At 37.5% G+C, this 19,372-nt stretch overlaps 1 protein-coding gene across 5 annotated transcripts in view; it reads left to right on the top strand.

The window, feature by feature from the left end:
- LOC306881761 (glycogen debranching enzyme-like) overlaps positions 1–19,372 on the top strand; it is a 39,411-nt gene that overhangs the window by 8,948 nt on the left and 11,091 nt on the right. For 3 of the 5 annotated variants that reach the window (XM_079436024.1, XM_079436025.1, XM_079436026.1), the window contains exons 9-23: positions 8–110; positions 185–282; positions 399–538; positions 1,235–1,422; positions 3,599–3,722; positions 5,120–5,283; positions 5,362–5,463; positions 5,559–5,714; positions 16,125–16,275; positions 16,473–16,597; positions 16,910–17,022; positions 17,483–17,617; positions 17,848–17,978; positions 18,106–18,242; positions 18,386–18,519. In XM_079436024.1, the coding sequence (XP_079292150.1) occupies positions 8–110; positions 185–282; positions 399–538; positions 1,235–1,422; positions 3,599–3,722; positions 5,120–5,283; positions 5,362–5,463; positions 5,559–5,714; positions 16,125–16,275; positions 16,473–16,597; positions 16,910–17,022; positions 17,483–17,617; positions 17,848–17,978; positions 18,106–18,242; positions 18,386–18,519 (2,001 nt within the window). Of the gene's footprint in view, positions 1–7; positions 111–184; positions 283–398; positions 539–1,234; positions 1,423–3,598; positions 3,723–3,992; positions 4,117–5,119; positions 5,284–5,361; positions 5,464–5,558; positions 5,715–16,124; positions 16,276–16,472; positions 16,598–16,909; positions 17,023–17,482; positions 17,618–17,847; positions 17,979–18,105; positions 18,243–18,385; positions 18,520–19,372 lie in introns of all 5 variants that reach the window. The other 2 variants (XM_079436022.1, XM_079436023.1) reach the window with 1 other exon arrangement.

Genomic DNA, 19,372 nt, shown 5'->3' with positions numbered 1-19,372 from the left:
GTTGTAGGAGCAGTCCTGGTGCCATTGAAGATTGCTGTAACTGGCTGAGGAGAAGACTGGAGGAACTCAATGGTGAACAGTATCATGAAATTAAGCACCATCAGGAGCAGGTGAGTCTCTTTTCATACATTTACCTCTAATTTCTTTGGAATCCAATGCAGTGATTTCAGTTCTTTACCATCAGGCTACTAACTGCATTGATGGAACCGTAAGCTATGAAAGACTGGCGGACCACGGACCCAAGTTGGGCCCCGTCACTAGGAAACATCCCCTGGTTACTAGGTAGCACAGTTCATTCCATCAGCCTCTGTTGAAGTTTTGGCATCATATTTCTTTGTGTAATCAAGTTTGTTTGCTATGTTTGCTGTGATATATAACACCATTTTGTCTATATGCAGATATTTCACTTTCCCATTTGAGGAAGCAACTTTGGAGCAGGATTTTGAGCTGATGAATCAACCAGAAAAGTCATGTCACTTCCTGGCCCATAATGGCTGGGTCATGGGGGACGATCCCCTAAGGAACTTCGCAGAGCCAGGTTTACCATTTTGCCTTTCTGATCCACATAAAAACGTATAGAAAAAGGCAGAAATAACTACAACCATCCTTTCAGTAGCTGACAAAAACTCTTTTCTGAATGTGAAACTCTGTCTTTCACTAAATGGCATATTCATTCAACTGAAATTGCAGTTTGAAAGAGCATTCAAATGTTCAAAAAAGCATGTTCTTTTAAACTTTCTATTCATTAAGTATCCACTGAAATAAAAGCCAGCTGTTTTCAACACTGATAATAATATGAAATGTTTCTTATGCAGCAAATTATTAGAGTTATTATTAGAGCATATTAGAGTAATTTCTGAAGGATAATGTAACACTGAAAACTGGAGTAATGGTTGCTGGAAATTCATCTATGTCATCACAGGAATACATTTTATTTTAAAATATATTAAAATAGACAACAGTTCTTTAAATTTTTTGTGATATTTCAACATTTTGCTGTTTTTAATGTTTTTTTGATCAAATAAATGCAATCATGGTGAGCAGAAGAGATCTTTCAGAAACATTAAATATTACCTACCCCAAACTTGGATTTCTATGAGAGCAGTGATGTCATTGTAAACACAAGGTGGCGATATCAACACACTTACTAAACCCTAATCATTGGCAACACTTGCCAAGCCTTTTGGCAGTAAGGTGAATCAAAGTTGCTTTTTCTTCTCCTCATTCTGGTTAGGGTCCAATGTCTACATCAGGAGGGAGCTGATCTGCTGGGGTGACAGTGTTAAACTGCGCTATGGCAACGGGCCCGAGGACTGCCCCTACCTGTGGGCCCACATGCAGAAATATACCGAGATTACGGCCAAGCACTTTGTGGGAGTGCGTCTGGACAACTGCCATTCAACTCCACTGCATGTGGCTGAGGTACTGTGGCAATGTCAAAAGAAGGATTATTACTTTTGGCTAGATCACAGATGAATAACGTGTTTGAGATTAACTATGTGTAAAGATGAATATTAGACATTGGGGGCAGGAAGGATTGTTTTTTTTTTCCTTTACACACTTTTATATGACAAGATCGTTATTTACTCTCTTGATTAGTACATTTTGGATAATGATTGTTCCCCATCCAATCATTGCGCTGTCATTGGCTATACTTCACACTAAAAAATATTAAATGTGGCTTATTCTCCATCCTTTGCTTATTGATAAAACAGTGATGGTATAAGGGTCATGCTATGCCACTGACGCCATTTCAAATTCTAGTATGGTGTTTTTTCATTATAAAAGGTTTAATACGATTTTTTTTTTTTTTTATTAGACAAATTAATGTTTGAATCTTAATAAAATTCATTGAGCCATCTGCCCATGTTGGGATTAGTGATGTTGGTATTAAGCCCCTTTTCCACCACAGGAACTTTGGGCCGGTACTCAGTGTGTTTCCACCGCAGGAACCAGGATCTAAATAAAGTTCCGGGTACAAATTTGCCCCTCAGAAAGTCCCTGCTCGCGAGGTAGTACTTTTTAAAAGGTCCGGAACTTTCGGGGGCGGGACTTGGGCGCTGGACATGCTGATTGGTTAAGTTCACGCAGCACTGTATTTCAACCACCGTATTCGCAGATTTGTTTTTAAATATTACTGTTATTGTGTCATAAAATGTAGTTTTAAAAGTATTTCAGGCGAGAATGTAGTTGATTGAAACTCAAATCTGCGGTTTATTTATAAAGACGGCGCCTATTTGAAAATGTGCTTCGCCGATTTCGGAGACGTGAGCTCCACGCGATCACCGGGTGCGCAATGCTCATGTATCCCACTGAGAGGAGCATAACCTCGGCTAACGTTAGTCAAGTTGGCAAGGCAAGTTTATTTATATAGCACATTTCATACACAGTGGTAATTCAAAGTGCTTTACATAAAAGAAAGTGAAATGGTCATTAAAAATAATAATAAAAACAAGGAATTAAAAAAATAATAATGATAAATAAAATGATATAAAAGTTTATTTAAAAAGAATTTAAAACATTTAAGAATAGAAAATGGTTATACATAGTGCAATCAGTTTGGGTGTAGTACAGTGCTCATTCAACAAATGCACAGCTTGAGTCTGGATTTAAATGTGGCTAATGTTTTAGCACATCTCTTCTGGAAGCTGGTTCCAACTGCGGGCCGCATAATAGCTAAAAGCAGACTCCCTTGTTTTGTGTGAACCCTTGGTATTTCTAACTGACTCAATCCTAATGATCTGAGTTGTCTGTTAGGTTTATATTCAGTGAGCATATCTGCAATGTATTTAGGTCCTAGACCATTGAGTGATTTATAAACGAGTAAAAGTACTTTAAAATCAATGCTTAATATAACTGAAAGCTAGTGTAAGGACCTGAGGACTGGTTTGATGTGCTCAGATTTTCTGGTTCTTGTCAGAATCCTGGCAGCAGCATTCTGGATGAGCTGCAGCTGTCTAATGGTCTTCTTTGGAAGGCCGTGAGGAGACCATTACAATAATCCACCCTGCTGGTGATAAAGGCATGAACAAGTTTCTCCAAGTATTGACTGGAAACAAAACATCTAATTCTTGCAATGTTTTTGAGATGATAGTATGCTGATTTAGTTACTGCTTTGACATGACTACTAAACCTAAGGTCTGTCTCCAAAATCACCCCAAGATTTTTGACTTGATTTTTAGTTGTTTGACCCCCTAGAGTCAAGGTATGCATTCACCTTGAGAACTTCATCTTTGTTTCCAAATGAAATTACTTCAGTTTTCTCCTTGTTTAACTGAAGAAATTTCTGGCACATCCAACTGTTAATTTCAGCAATGCATTGGCAGAGGGAGTCAATGGGGCTATAGTCATTTGCAGATAAGGCTAGGTAAATCTGGGTATCATCAGCATAGCTGTGATAGGCAATTTGGTTCTTTCTCATTATTTGACTTAGTGGGAGCATATACAGGCAAAACAGGAGTGGTGCAAGAATCGAGCCTTGTGGGACTCTGCATGTCATGGACGTCCACTTCTGCAATTTTCTATGTGAATATTAAAATCATATTAGTTTTTTTTAAGCCAGCAACCCCTCTCACTTAACTTATGTTATGCTCTGCAGGCCATGTTGGCAGCAGCCAGATCAGTCAGACCCAATCTCTATGTGATAGCCGAGCTCTTTACAGGCAGCGAGCTGATTGACAATGTGTTTGTTAACCGGCTGGGAATAACCAGTCTTATCAGAGGTATTGGAGAGTCTTTTAGCATGACACTAACAATATCTTATCTGTTTGTCTTTCTTTTTGCACTACATCACCTGTCATTTCTTCTCTGAACTATCTCTCCTGAATATATACGTCCAAAAACTTTCAAACCTGTTTTCTACTTGTCTCATTTTGGCTTCATTTGAGGCATGACTCTCTCCCTTTCTGAACCAATTTTTCACACCCCATCTGACATACTAACAACTGTGGTTTGGTTTCCTCTTGGCTGTGTCCTAACCCTGCTTGCTGCAGTTCATGCTGGATGCTGCCCGCAGACTCAGGCCTGACATGTACGTGGTGGCTGAGCTCTTTACAGGCAGCGAGGAGCTGGATAATGTCTTTGTGACTAAATTAGGAATCTCTTCACTCATCAGAGGTATGGCCTTCTAGTAATCCTGGTCTTGCATTGTGGCTGTTTTGTTATTGTTTTTGTTTCTTTAGTGTATGACATGAAATCTAACTCCATCAAACTTTTTGAATTGTTACACTAAAATCACCAATCAGAATTTGGGGTTGGAAAGATTTCACCAAGGCTGCATTTATTTGTTAAAAAAGACAGTAGAAAGAGGAATAGATTTTAAATAACTGTTTTCTGCTGATTTGGTGCTTATCGATACTTAATAATTTTGAGATTTTGTTTTTCAGTATTCTTTGAGGAGAGTTTAAAATATAAACGTTTTGTAACATTATAAATGTATTTACTGTCACTTTTGAAAAAGTTAGCCTAGTGGATTTTGGCTAAATAAAAGTAGTCATTTCTATCAAAATAAAAATCTTAATGACCCCAAACTTTTGATTGTTAGTGTAAGTGTCCAAAAATTATCACTATGATTCTTGACAGCTTAACCACAAAATTATTGTAATGCTCTTTAGCTCTATATCTCTGTTCTTTAGCTTTTCATCATTTACTCACCTCATGTTGTGCCAAACCTATATGACTTTTTTTTTCTTCTGGATTGGATCTTTCAAACTTAAAAAAAATGGTCGCAAAACAATGTGAAAGTATTCCATATGACATGCACACTATATTCCAAGTCTTTTGATGTCAAACAAAAGGTTTGAGTAAGAAATGGGCCAGATTTGAAGTCATTATTTATTGAAAATCGCGCTCTCCTTGGTATGTTCATGAGAGGTGGCAATGTCTAATTCGTAACAGATAACTTTTTTTAGTTAATCTTTTAAATTAATCGATTGATCTGGTCCAAATTTATGTATTATACATTTACATATAATATTGAATTTGGAAAAATAAAAGTCATATAGGTTTGCGATGATATGAATGAGTGGAAACTGATAAAGTTTGTATTTTTTGTGAGAAATAAGTAACACGTATTAAATTAATTATTTCAATCATTCAGTCATTCTTTGTGCTGTTGTAGAGGCGATGAGCGCTGGAGACAGTCATGAGGAGGGAAGGCTGGTGTACCGGTACGGAGGGGAACCTGTGGGGGCTTTCCTTCAGCCCAGTCTCAGACCTCTGGTGCCCAGTATTGCCCATGCCATGTTCCTAGATGTCACACATGATAATGAGTGCCCTATTCAGGTATAGCATTTCAAACACGTATTACAGTGGGTTGGTGGAGCCACTTGAATGAGTTCTTATTTTGATGCTCTGTTGTAGATCCGCTCTGTATATGACTCACTGCCCAGCTCTGCTATTGTTTCTATGGCCTGCTGTGCCACTGGTAGCAGCAGAGGCTACGATGAGTTAGTACCCCACCAGGCAAGAGAACTTCACACACACACTCACAAAACATGGATTGAGTTCATTTTTTGAGTACATCTCAAAAGTCCTCCTTTTTTTGTATCTGCCATCAGATCTCAGTGGTATCAGAGGAGCGCTTCTATAGCAAATGGAATCCTCAGGCTAAGCCTTCGTCCCCTGATGAGGTCAACCTGCAGTCAGGAATCATCGCCGGAAAGCTTGCCCTCAACCGGCTACACCAGGAACTGGCATCAAAAGGCTTCAACCAGGTAAATGCAGTCTGTATTCCTCCTACATTGACTGTATAGTAATAGTCCACTGTGTGACGTTAACACCGATGCAGGTTTGGCAGAAGGGCGCATCATGGCCACAGCAGGGGCACATGTGTGTAAACTAGTGATGTATGTCTCGAGACCGGTCTTGGTCTCGAGACCGGTCTCGAGACCACTTTTACGTGGTCTCGGTCTTGTCACGGCCTTGACGGTCTTTGGTCTTGGTCTTGTCTTGGTCTCGGACCTCTCGGTCTTGTCAAGTCTCGCTGTCTTAGACCGTCATAGTGGTCGGGGATTTAGCAGTACTACACGCCAGTGATGCGCGGGTTGATCCAAAATGAGCGGGTGCCCGCGGTCACTCGCGGTTACGAGTCATCCAAAAATATTTTTAATGATATTCGGGTCGCGGTCGGTCGGGTCGTTTGAAATAAAGATGCCAATTAAACCTTTGTAATTTATATAGTTCTAGTATTTATATTTAACTAACTGTTGAATAAATTCTGACGCGGGACAAAATTCCCGATTTCCCAACACGTTGAACTGAGCAATGCCGTTGTATAATTTTAATAGGTTACTTTTAAGCGCCTATAGCTCAGTAATGTCAGTTTTATGTATTTTCTGAGAGAGGGTGGGATTTTTGTTGGGAAAGGGGGGAGAGCCGCACACTTCGATTAGACTGGATAAACACATGCAGCATCTTAATTAAGAAAATGGGTCCCACTTTATATTAGGTGGCCTTAACTACTATGTACTTACATAAAAAAATAAGTACAATGTACTTATTGTGGTCATATTGTATTGCAAAACACATTTGCTGCTATTGAGGTGGGATACGGGTAAGGTTAGGGACAGGTTTGGTGGTATGGGTGGGTTTAAGGGTGGGTTAGGCAGGGCTCGACAGTGCGAGCATTTCACTCGCATTTGCGACTAAAAATAGATGTGTGCGAACTGGAAAATGTATTTAGGAGCGCAAGTGCGAATACAAAACAGCCTAACTTATACAGTAGCCTATAACAAACGTATTAATTTATTCTGTTTATTTATGGAAAAATTGCGATGCAGCCTCATATGATTACTTTAGAACTTTAAAAAGGCAACGGTTTAATTTAAATGAGCACAGATGAGAAGAAAAGCGGAGCGAGTTAAAGTGAAGACGCGCTGAATGACGCACATTCGCCACTAGAGGGCGCTGCCGTTACCCCGGTAACCCAGTAAACAAATCAGCTGCGCTACTTTCCTAAAACTGTGTAAATAATGTTTCACACTCAGTCATTTAGATATTTATATTCGCTTTAATCTTCACAATAGCCTCAAATAATTCTTACTTAAAGACTTAATGAGCTATTTATTTTCAAACATTGTTTCTAAGCTAAAACATGGCCCATCCACTGATCGATAATAGAGAACAGTGGGCCTATCTATATATCAACGACTGATTCGTTATTATTGTTCAGTAACACAAGTTCCATTAGTTAACATGAAAAAAACAATGACTGCATTTATTAATAATGCTATCTTAATTTCAACTTTTAATAATACATTATAAAATCAAAAGTTGTCTTAATATAATTCAATGGAGCTAACATTAACTAACATAGTTGTATTTTTTTATTAATCAACATTAACAAAGAATATCAACTACTGCAACAATTAGCTATTGCACATTTTTAGTTAATGTTAACCTGCTTTAACTAATGTTAACAAATGGGACCTTACTTACCTATTGTTCTTTCGTTCATTTGAACAATCTTTTGCACTCTAATCTTGAAACACTTGTTTACTTTATATTTTTATGTATTTTTTATAAAAGTCTTTTAGTAAATTATCTTTAATAAAGTTATTTAACCTGTTAGGACGACAACACTTTTTTTCACTTAGAAATTATATATTGTGATTTAAAAACAAAAACATATACCGTGACAAAAGCTTCAATGATTATTGTGAAAATGTTATACCGACACAGTTTAATAGGATTATAACTAATTACATAATTAGCCTATTAAATAGTGTCTGAAGTAAAATTATTTAAAAACCTTGTGTACTTTCTGTATTCTGATAAATTAAATAATGGTGCTTGTAAATGTCTCTTTGTATCCCCTTATTAAGCTAAAACACCTAATTAGAAAAATTTGCATTGCGCCCCTAAATGTTTTTAATGCGCTCCTAAATTTTTTGACTTAGGAGCACATGTGGTCCTTGGGGAATAGGTAAGCGTCAAGCCCTGTTAGGTGTAAGGGATGGGTCAACAGTGTAAATATAAATGTAATTACAGAAATTAATTACAGATGTAATTACATATAGGTATTTTAAAAAATATAAGTACAATGTAAAAACACGCATGTACACAATAAGTGCATTGTACCAAATTATTAATTGAAATGTAAGTACATAGTAGTTAAGGCCACCTAATATAAAGTGGGACCAGAAAATGAAACGAAATAAATGAATAAATCAAGCCTATATTACATAACACTAGCCTATATCAGCATTCAGAAAAAGAACAGTTTGCGCTACTAAGGGCTTTCACACTTTTCCAAAAGCCGTTTTCTCATGTTTCTTCTTTCAATACTAAATCAAAAAACGAATGGACGAATGATATACGGATTGGGTTGTTGATTTACCCGCGCATCACTGCTACACGCTCAAAAAAAAAAAAAAAAAAACTACACGCTCTAGAATCTTTGGTATCCACGACAACACAACGTTTGATAATGCAACATTAATATTTTGCGCCCTTCAAATCAAATGCAACCAATCACATGCATGTATTTATTTATTTTTTTATTTTTTTTGCGACAGCCATTGACATTGACATATGACATTGACTGTCAAACATTAGGCCTAATCCAAGTTTATAATTGTGTATCTTTAATTTGATGTTACAATTTCATCTACACATTAAGTATAATTTCAATTGGTTACATATTTCTCATTCTTTAGACAGTTGTTGGAGGAGCAAGATGGTGTTGGGGGTGTTTGATGTTTTGTCAGATGAACCAGTCAGTACCAGTAATGTCAGTCCTCAACAGTATACAAAAGTTAAGGGAGTCTCAATCCTCTAATAGTGCAGTAACAGCCGTCATACAATTGCTACACATAGTTGATCTCACCCAGTCTGAAAAAACATTTACAGTGAGCTCAGTCACACACATGACATGGTCTGTCTCTGTATTGCTCTGCCTGTAGTTGAAGTAATACCGTCTAATATGTATTGAATGTAAACCCTAGTATGCTGCTGTTCATACAAGTTATTGCGTAGCTTCAACACTAGTCTGTTTTTTTTTCTCCGGTCTCGACTTGGTATCGGTCTTGGTCTCGACTTGGTCTTGGTCTTGACATGGTCTGTCTTGGTCTTGGTCTTGGTCTTGTCTTGGTCTCGATACCTTCTGGTCTTGGTAGTGTCTTGGTCTCGGTTTAGGCGGTCTTGACTACAAGTCTAGTGTAAACATATAAAAATAAGAATGAAGATAAAACCCTAGTTATTTAAAAGCTTAGTGAAAATCAAGTAAACACAAATATAAAACAGTACAACTGGTGAATGGTTGAAATATTAATAAAATTAAAAACAACCAAAATAGGTATAATAGTTTTGATGTAATGAGTTATTTGCACACGAGTAGGAGTAGATCCTACTTCAGAAGTAGATCTGAAGACATCACACCTGCAGATGCTGATGTGGCATGTGACCCAAGTAAGGTTGCCAATACTTCTTTAAAGTTCATCTAGCAGGTTTTTCCAGCACATTAAAATAATACATTTACATATTACATTTTAAATATAAGCTTAATAATAATGAAAGATGCTGAACTGTCGTAAAACCTTGGTTCAATTAAATGCAATCAATTAAACTAACAGAACCATTGCTGTTATATATGTATTAATATTTCATAATAAATTCAGTATTACAATCAATATTAAGAATTGAAAATAAGCAATAAACAGAATTAGAAATATAGTATTAAAATACAATAAAATGAAAATATGCTGAACTATAATAAATAAACAAGTTTAATTAGGTAGCTAAATAAATCAATTCAATTCAATGGGCTCAGTGAACAAGATAGCGCCAGTGAGCTTCAGCGATGCGAGTGTGTGCATACTTACTTCTGGTCTTGCGACGTTCACATTTACTGTAACGGAAACTTGCATACGAAACTTGGCTAGATAGATATAATGAATGTTTTTCAAATTAAATAGTGAATAGCAGTATCAAAGACATGAGAAAACATCCATTATTACGTACCTCTGTGAGGAAATTCATCAAGATAAAACATGGAGATTGCAAACACAAACCACTCAAATGTGCAATACTGTACATTTTCAGAGAGCTGATTTTGTTCTGACTGTTATCTATAAGATTTCTATCATATTTTGGAACCGTTCCTATAGGATTCCGATATCATAAATATCCTGTAGGATCATTCCTATAGGATTTTAATGGGATCCAATTGGGTGACTGTTCATGTCTATTTGGGAATTCTGTATTTTTATTTGGTCACACTTTATATTAGGTGGCTTTAACTACTATGTACTTAAATAAAAAAATAAGTACAATGTACTTATTGTGCTCATATTGTATTGCAACACACTATTGCTGCTATTGAGGTGGGATACGGGTAAGGTTAGGGACAGGTTTGGTGGTATGGGTAGGTTTAAGGGTGGGTTAAGGTGTAAGGGATGGGTTAAAAGTGTAATTATAAATGTAATTACAGAAATTAGTTTTAGATGTAACTACATATAGGCATTTTTAAAAATATAAGTACAATGTAAGAACATGTATGCACACAATAAGTGCATCGTACCAAATGATTAATTTAAATGTAAGTACATAGTAGTTAAGGCCACCTAATATAAAGTGGGACCTTTTATTTTTTTTATTCTAAAGGTGCACTTTTCAACTGTATTTGTTTTACTAACAAATAGTACTTGCAGTTTGCTTAAACTCACCCTGATGTAGACATTGTTCATTGTATGTTGCACAACCTGCAGTAACATTGTAAACAACATGGGATGTGATTTGTTCAGCACACAGCATTTGGGCAAAAATTTCTAAGGCACTGATTATGGATTGATCACACACACACACACACACACACACAGAGTGTAGCACTTGCGTCCTCCGATGCAAATATCCACTGGACCAGTTCTAGACTCGAAAGGTTTGGGGAGAAAGAGAGTCTCTACCTATATATAAACCACAACATTAAATCAGCTTTCTGGAAGTTTACGAGCTGGCTTATCTTTATGCGGAAGTTCTAAATAGTGCTCCTTGTAAATGGTCAATTGGTTACCAGGTAACACAACAGGTCCTCTAGCTGGCAATGGCTGACAATGGAATCGATTACTCAAATTACTCCAAATTACGACATTACGTTTAAATGAGCTATGAATTCATCGCATTATAATGTTCAGGGGATGGCTCTATTGTCTTAAACACTATTGATATTAAAAATAATTCAAATACATTTACATTTAGGCATTTAGCAGACGCTTTTATCCAAAGCGACTTACAAATGAGGACAATGGAAGCAATCAAAATCAACAAAAGAGCAATGATATGCAAGTGCTGTAAGTCTCATTTAGCTTAATGCAGCTGCTAGTACACTACACTGCTAGTACACTACTACAGTACAGCTGCTAGTACTAGTACACGTAGCAAGGTTTTTTTTATTATATAATAAATAAAAAGAAACAAATAGAATAGAAAAAGAATAGAGCAAGCTAGTGTTAGAGGCCTTTTTTGCTTTTGTAAATTGTATAATAAATAAAAAGAAAACAAATAGAATACAAAAAGTTTATTTTTAAGAAAACAAGCAGTTAGTAAATGAGTAAATTCATACGAATGCAAACTTATTGATTTGTTTATTCGGTAACACTTCACTTGAAGGGGTGTGCATAAGACTGATGTATTGTTTAAGACTGATGTATTTGATGTATTGGTTTATGTCAAGCTGTCATAAAGACATCTCAAACAATGTCATCTTTGCATTAAAAATGACATAACTGAGCGAATGACACTTAATGACAGTTGTCATAAACATGCATAACACCTCCTTCATATTCATGACGTATGTCATGTCACACCTCTTCAAGTAAAGTTACAGGCATTTCGTACTCACTACTCCAGTGTTTTATACAATGAAATTTTATTATAAAAAAAGCATATATTAATATTTTTTTAATATCAGTTGTTAAACAATATAGCTTTTGCTATGTAACGGCGGACTCCTGTACTAATCAGCAGATACAATAAAACGAGCTCAACTCAGTTGTTCAGATCAGACCGCATCCGCATCACGGAGCTAACGGGGAAAACGAGAGGTGGTGGACTATGTTTCTACATAAATGAAGGTTGGTGTTCAGATGTAACAACTCTGAAGAAGATGTGTTCTCCTAATTTGGAGGCCTTCTTCATAAACTGTAAGCCGTTCTATTCACCCCGAGAGTTTTCCTCCTTCATTCTCGTGAATGTGTACGTGCCTCCGGACGCGTGCGTGAGCGCCGCGATGCAACAGCTGTCCGAACAAATATCTGAAACAGAGCAAAGGTACCACCTGACCACCGCAGGCTCTCTTTAGGCGTTGATAGTGTTGCCATAGAAAAGCATCATTCCGAGTCCGAGGACGTGAACAGCTCCGAGTAGAGAGTCACGTGTTGTCATCTCAAAATTACGGTAATTACAATATGGTGTGAAGGCAGCGTTTTTCCTGAACCTGGGAGAGTAGCCATTCCAGCTATGCACAAAGGCTGTTTCTATAAACTGGGGCAATTCCAACTTTGCAAGGACAGTCAGCCGCTTCTGACTCACAGCCTGTAAGTTTGTTTTCATATTTAAAGAATTGACTATTCAAACGCGAGTTTTGGCCTGTGTAAAGTAGCGCTTGTTGTTTGTCGTTTCTTCAATCACAAATGCAGACATGGTAATGTTTACGCAGCGCAATGCAATGCAACGTGTAAAAAGACAGTATAAGTCATTATAATCGGTAATTACTGTATGTCCCCACTGGATGCAACAAACTCCTCGTTTATAATGGGTTTTATTGTTTTTGTCTCATCACGCCGGGACTTGGCATCACAATACGGTAAGGGGCGTAACATTTCCGTTACACGCTTGAGGTATTCGGCCAATCACAACGCACTGGATAGCTGGCCAATCAGAGCATGCCTCGCTTCTCAGAACGATGAGCTTTGTAAAAATCGACGCGTTTCAGAAAGGTGAAGCATAGAGGAGCAACAATAATATACAGTATGTGGAAAATAATGTTTTTTTTTTAACCTTAAACCACATAAACACATTGCATTACACCAAATACACAAAATAATGTTCTTTTTAGCAACGTCATATGACCCCTTTAAAGGGGAAGCGTCAGGACAATACCATATATAGATGTTTGTTTCTATGAATTCTTTGTCACATGTAATACATTTTAACTTATTTGTACATTATGAAATATCATAATTATAGTATTTGCCTTACTGTATTATGAATTTCAGTGTTTATATTTGTGTGTATTTATATAGGCTGAATTTTTATTGAGGGTTACAAGTACACACACATGCAGTGTTTACTCTAAAAAAAAAAAGTTATCATCAGTTATCATATAAGTTACTCTTAAAAAGTAATTAATTAACAGAATCAAATAAGGTCCTACAAGACAAAGTGAAATTCCATTTAAAATTAACTTTATACCATAAGATTATACGAGTCAATAGAAGATCCTACAGGAGAAATTAAAATCCTATAAATAAAACATAATGTCCTATAAGATCTAAGAATCAAATAAAATCCTACAGGACAAAGTAAAATTCCATTTAAATAAATCAAAATGTTCAATAGGAGTCTAAGAATCCAGTAAGTTCCGAAAAGATAAACTGAAATTCCAGTAGGATTTTTTGACAAGGGAACTAGATCTTTTAAGGGTTGGATCCAGACAGAAGGTTCTGTAATTCCTAGTTACCTCGGGATGAAAACAGAGAAACAAATAGAGACATAATTAGCGTAGCTGCTGTTCCAACCAAGCAAAAATGATTTGTTCAACCCAAGCTAAAGAATAATAATGTGCATTTGATCAGATATAACTGCAGTACAAGATTATAAGATGCATTATATGAATGCTTGGCTAAAAAGATGTGTCTTTAATCTATTTAAACAGATAGAGTGTGTCTGAACCCTGAGCATTATCAGGAAAGTTATTCCAGAGTTTGGGAGCCAAATGTGAAAAAGCTCTACCTCCTTTAGTGGACTTTGCTATCCTGAGTTTTGCGACCTTAGGGAGTGTGATGGATTGTAACGAGATAAAAGACTAGTTATGTACACAGGAGCTAAACCATTTAGGGCCTTATAGGTAAGTAATTATGTTTTGTTACTGATACGGAACTTAATAGGTAGCCGTGCAGAGACCAAAAAATTGGGGTAATATGATCATATTTTCTTGACCTGGTAAGGACTATAGCCGCTGCATTTTTGGACTATCTGTAGCTTGTTTATTCGAGATGCAGGACAACCACCTGGCAGTGCATTAAAATAATCCAGCCTAGAGTTCATGAATGCATGAACTAGCTTTTCTGCATCAGAAACTGGTAACATATTTTGAAGCTTGGCATTGTTTCTTAGATCAAAGAATTATGTTTTTGTAACATGGGAAATATGATTTTCAAAGGACAAGTTGCTGTCTAATATAACACCCAGATTTTTGACTTTAGATGCACTGATAAGTTTATTTAACTTTTCCTCTCCTATAGTTGTAATGCACTGCAGTTTTTCTTTGGGTGCGATGAATGAAGCTGAAGTACTAGACGCAGTAGAATATACATTTGTTATTGTATTTCCGATGTTATCTATTTTATCAGTGAAGAAATTCATTACTATTAAACTGTGAGGAGATATTTAGATCGGGTGGCGTCTGGTTATTTGTTAATCTCGCCACTATGCTAAATAAAAACCTTGGATTGTTTTGGTTATTTTCTATGAGTTTGCGGATATGCTCGGTCCTGGCAGCTTTTAGAGCCTGTCTATAGCTGGACATACTGTTTTTCCACGCAATTCTAAAAACTTCCAAATTAGTTTTTCTCCATTTGCGCTCAAGATTACGAGTTTCTTTCTTGAGAGAATGGGTATTACTGTTGTATCATGACGCAGTAAGTTTTTCTCTAACCTTCTTCAATTTTATTGGGGCAATAGCTTCTAATGTATTAGAGAAGATAGTGCCCATGTTGCTAGTCATCTTAATCATAATCATAGCTGGAACTAACTAACTAGCTAAATAAATGTTAAGATTTATAGATAGTATTTAATATTTTATATATGTATTATATTTGTTAGGTATATAATGTTAAATAGTACAATATATATAAAATTATAAACTAGAAATAAATTAAAAAGATTTGAAGTCAATTTGTAAAAAGTAGGGGTGGTAAGGGATAGTTCACCCAAAAATGAAAATTCTGTCATTAATTGCTCACCCTCATGATGTTCCAAACCCATACGGTCTTTGTTCATCTTTGGAAAACAAATTGAGATATTTTTGATTAAATCCGAAAGCTTTCTGATTCTGCATAGACAGGAACACAACTGACACGTTCAAGGCCCAGAAAAGTAGTAAGGACATTGTTAAAATAGTCCATGTGACATGAGAGGTTCAACCTTAATTTTATGAAGCTGCAAGAATACTTTTTGTGTGCAAAGAAAACAAAAAACAACTTTATTCAACAATTTCTTCTCTGCCATGTCTTTCTTCAACGGTCGTTCACGAGAGTATCAGGACACATGCATGCGATGCTGCTAATGCAGGAGCCAGCGTTCTGATGTAGAAGTTTGCACGTTGTACATAAAACAGTCTTTGTAAACATGTCTGAAAATTTCAATTGAAAGAATGATTTGCAATTTTTTGCCCAGCCTAACTTACTCAAAAAAGAACATACAGACAATGAACTAAGAAAGATGGATGTTCTACGTCAGAACGCCGGCTCCTGCGTCAGCAGCACCACATGCATACGTCGTGATACTCTCGTGAACACATGTCGAAGACTGACATGGAAGAGAAGGAATTTGTGCACAAAACATATTCTCGTAGCTTCATAACATTAAGGTTGAACCACTTATTTCACATAGACTATTTTAACAATGTCCTTACTATGTTTCTGGGCCTTGAACATCATAGTTGCATTGCTGTCTATGCAAGGTCAGAAAGCTCTCGGATTTCATTAAAAATATTTGAATTTGTGTTCTGAAAATGAACGAAGGTCTTATGGGTTTGGAACGACATGAGGGTGAGATACAGTACCATGTCAATGACAGAATTTAAATTTTTGGGTGAACTATCCCTTTAAAATAAAAATAAAACTGGTATGCAAAACTATAATAATCTTTCACAAGCTTTATTAATATGTCTTTGGGTGTTTTCTTAGGTGTTTGTAGACCAAGTGGATGAAGACATCGTGGCGATCACCCGGCATTGTCCCAGTACGCACCAGTCAGTGGTGTCTGTGTGCCGCACTGCTTTCAAGAATCCCAAACACCATCGCTACACAGACGAGGTTCCACCGATGTGCATCCCAGGTGTGTCAAAAATTTGCTGCTCCTTATCAGAGAGGCTGAACCTTCTTTATGTTTAACTGGATGAGATTTCCTCCCTCGCTTGCCCTCATTGAGGTTCTTCTGTTCTGACATCTGGTTTTATTCTGTCTCGATAATGTGTCCTTGGACTTGATGCCTGACTGGAAGCCAAACCCTGAAATCTTTCTGAAATCTCACAGGTAAGATAGAGGAGGTGGTGCTGGAGGTGCGTACCGTAGAGAGGCAGGCGGACTCCTACAAAAAAGATGAGAGGAGCATTAATGGCATGCCTGGGTACTCGGTGGAGATTAAAGAGCACATCCAGGTAACCTGAGTGTTTTGAGACTGCTCTAATTATAAGTGTCCTAAGCCAACACAATGGCCTCTGCTGAGAACACTCATCACAAAACAGCAAAGTTCAACCCCTACCCTGCAGTTTAAACACCACAGCCCTCAAAGAGCTCTGGTTTCATCTCAACAACTTGTTTTGGTAAACCTCCCCTTTCCTGCCTGGTTGTAAATGTCTGCTGCCCGGACTTGCATGGCCTTTTGATTGCCTGTACTGTGAACACTGAACGAGTCAATCTTATCTTTTGGTCTCAGAAGTTCCTTTGTTTGCGTCTCTGTCTTTTCTCAGCTGAAGGACAGTAAGGTGGTGCGGCAGGCTGGGGTAACGTCTCGAGGGCGCAGTGAATATGTGCAGGAGATCGTGTTTGAGCAGCTGACGCCTGGAAGCGTTATTGCTTTCAGGTTAGACTTCAAAAGCATTTACTCTCCTTGAACTGAATCAGGATTTTACCTAGATTTTGCAATAAAGACATTATCCAGCATTGTACTAAAATTTCTACAAAAAGCAACAGAAATGTGATTAAAACTTGAATTTTAAATGTGTTTACTGTACATTAACAGGAACTGAATAGGCCAGACAATATACAAATTAAACTTAATAGTCTAAAGAGGACAAGTGACTTTTTTAAAGTTAACATATAGCGCCATTGCGCTTTGAGCAGCATTTGACATTTGAAATAGAAAACTTTTGAAATATTATGAATTATTTGCCTTCACTGGTGATCAATTTTATGCGACTTGTCTGACTGAAAGCATACATTTCTTTAAAAAAATCTTGCTAGCCACAAAATTTTGAACAGTAGTGGTTTTTTTTTATTTATTTTTTTATAAGTTTAAAATGTGAAGTGTCTTTCTTTCTCAGGGTGAGTCTGGACCCCAAATCTCAGGAGCTGGTTGGTGTGTTAAGGAACCATCTCGTTCAGTTCAATCCGCTGTATAAAGCAGGAAGTCTGCCTGATCCAAACACACCTGACATACTGAAGAGTCCACTGGCACAGTGAGTTCATTTCATCCACATTTACGATTTCCACCATCATGGTGCTGGTGCCAAGTCTAGATCCTTTCTGCCCATTTCCACTAAAGCTAATGGACATCCGGGTCCTTTTTTTGGTTGTGCTTAAGAGCTACTGCATAAAGTCAAGATCTCCTTTATTTCCTGTGTGTAAACAGAGAACTGAACACTTATGAGTTCTGAAGATGCTTTTTCGTGTTTCTTCTCCACACCAGGATTATGTCTAAGATGACTCTAGCTGATATAAACATTCTTCTGTTTCGCTGTGATGCAGAGGAGAAGGAAGATGAAGGAGGCTGCTACAACATCCCCGGCTGGAAGCCACTCAAATACGCTGGTCTGCAAGGTACAGATAAACTTGCATTTTTCATACAACAATATATATTAGGTTTGTATTTTGTGCAATTAAATGCTTTCCAGGTGTCTTTAAGAAATCACAATAACTGGCAAAAAATAACATTTCATTTTCACAGGTCTGTTGTCAGTGATGGCAGACATTCGACCCAAAAATGATCTTGGCCACCCGTTCTGTGACAACCTAAGGCAAGGGGATTGGATGATTGACTATGTGAGCAATAGACTGATATCACGCGGGGGCACACTAGCCGAGGTAAATGAGTCAACGATCAAAATTAATACTCTATGTAGCTGATAATCTCAGGGTGTTAGCTGCGGTTAAACTCTGTGGAAAGATCATTTTGCTGCTCCTGTTCTTAAATCCAGTAGTTATATTTGTCGCTAACTTGTTCTTAGGTGGGTCAGTGGTTCCAGGCTATGTTTGCATACCTGAAGCACATCCCTCGCTACCTCATTCCCTGTTATTTTGATGCCATCCTGGTAGGGGCCTACACTACTGCACTTGATGTGACCTTCAAACAGATGTCAAGGTCAGTATCTCAAGAGGACTGAGACAGATCATCCTGGTGTTTGTGTCTATTATGTCCTATCCTGTCATCGACTTTTGTTGGGTTCTGTAGGGGCTTTCGCACCAGAGGAACCTTTTTATAGTTCCTAGAACATTTGGCAAAAGTGCACAGCAATAATGGCAGTTACCTGTTTTCTGCAGTGCTGTGTTCTTTTCTCAACCTCGATGATATGTAACACTGCAAGTTGTCATAGGAGACTTTGGGCCCTATCATACACGTGGTGCAAGGCGCAGCGCAAGTGTTTTTGCTACTTTCAGCCTGACGCAATTCTCATTTTCCCGTCCTGCGCCACGTTGTTTAAATAGCAAATGCATTTGTGCCCATTTGTGCGCCCATGGGCGTGCTGGTCTAAAAAAGAGGTGTGTTGAGGCACATTGTTGGCACATTGCTATTTTGAGGAACTGAAAATAGACTGCGCCATAGACCAACTCAAACCTGGTCTAAAGTCTAAAGTCAATGGTGCAATATTTTTTTTGTTATTTAAAGAGCGCGTTAGTAGGAAATGCACCTCTGGGCGGGTCCACAACGCGCGTTCACTTTGCTAATTACACACAGGGATGCGCAGTAGCACACAAACATGCCAAATATTAAAAATCAAAGGATTACAGTGTAAAAGAATATTATTGTGTAGGCTACATAAATATAAAAAATGTCATAATGGATAGTCATTGCGTGTATCAGAATTAGCCTACCTATTTGCTCGCGCATGAGCAGATCCGTTTGCTCTCTGGAGATGCGTTCAGCCTGTGCACCTTAAAATTCCGCCGTTTAAATAGCGAATCTGCCATGGCCCGAGAGCAACTCGCTCTTAAAG

The sequence above is a fragment of the Barbus barbus genome, assembly GCF_936440315.1.
Source record: "Barbus barbus genome assembly, chromosome: 15".
In the NCBI taxonomy this organism is placed as follows: Eukaryota; Metazoa; Chordata; class Actinopteri; order Cypriniformes; family Cyprinidae; genus Barbus; species Barbus barbus.
This window is presented reverse-complemented; position numbering and strand designations above follow the sequence as displayed.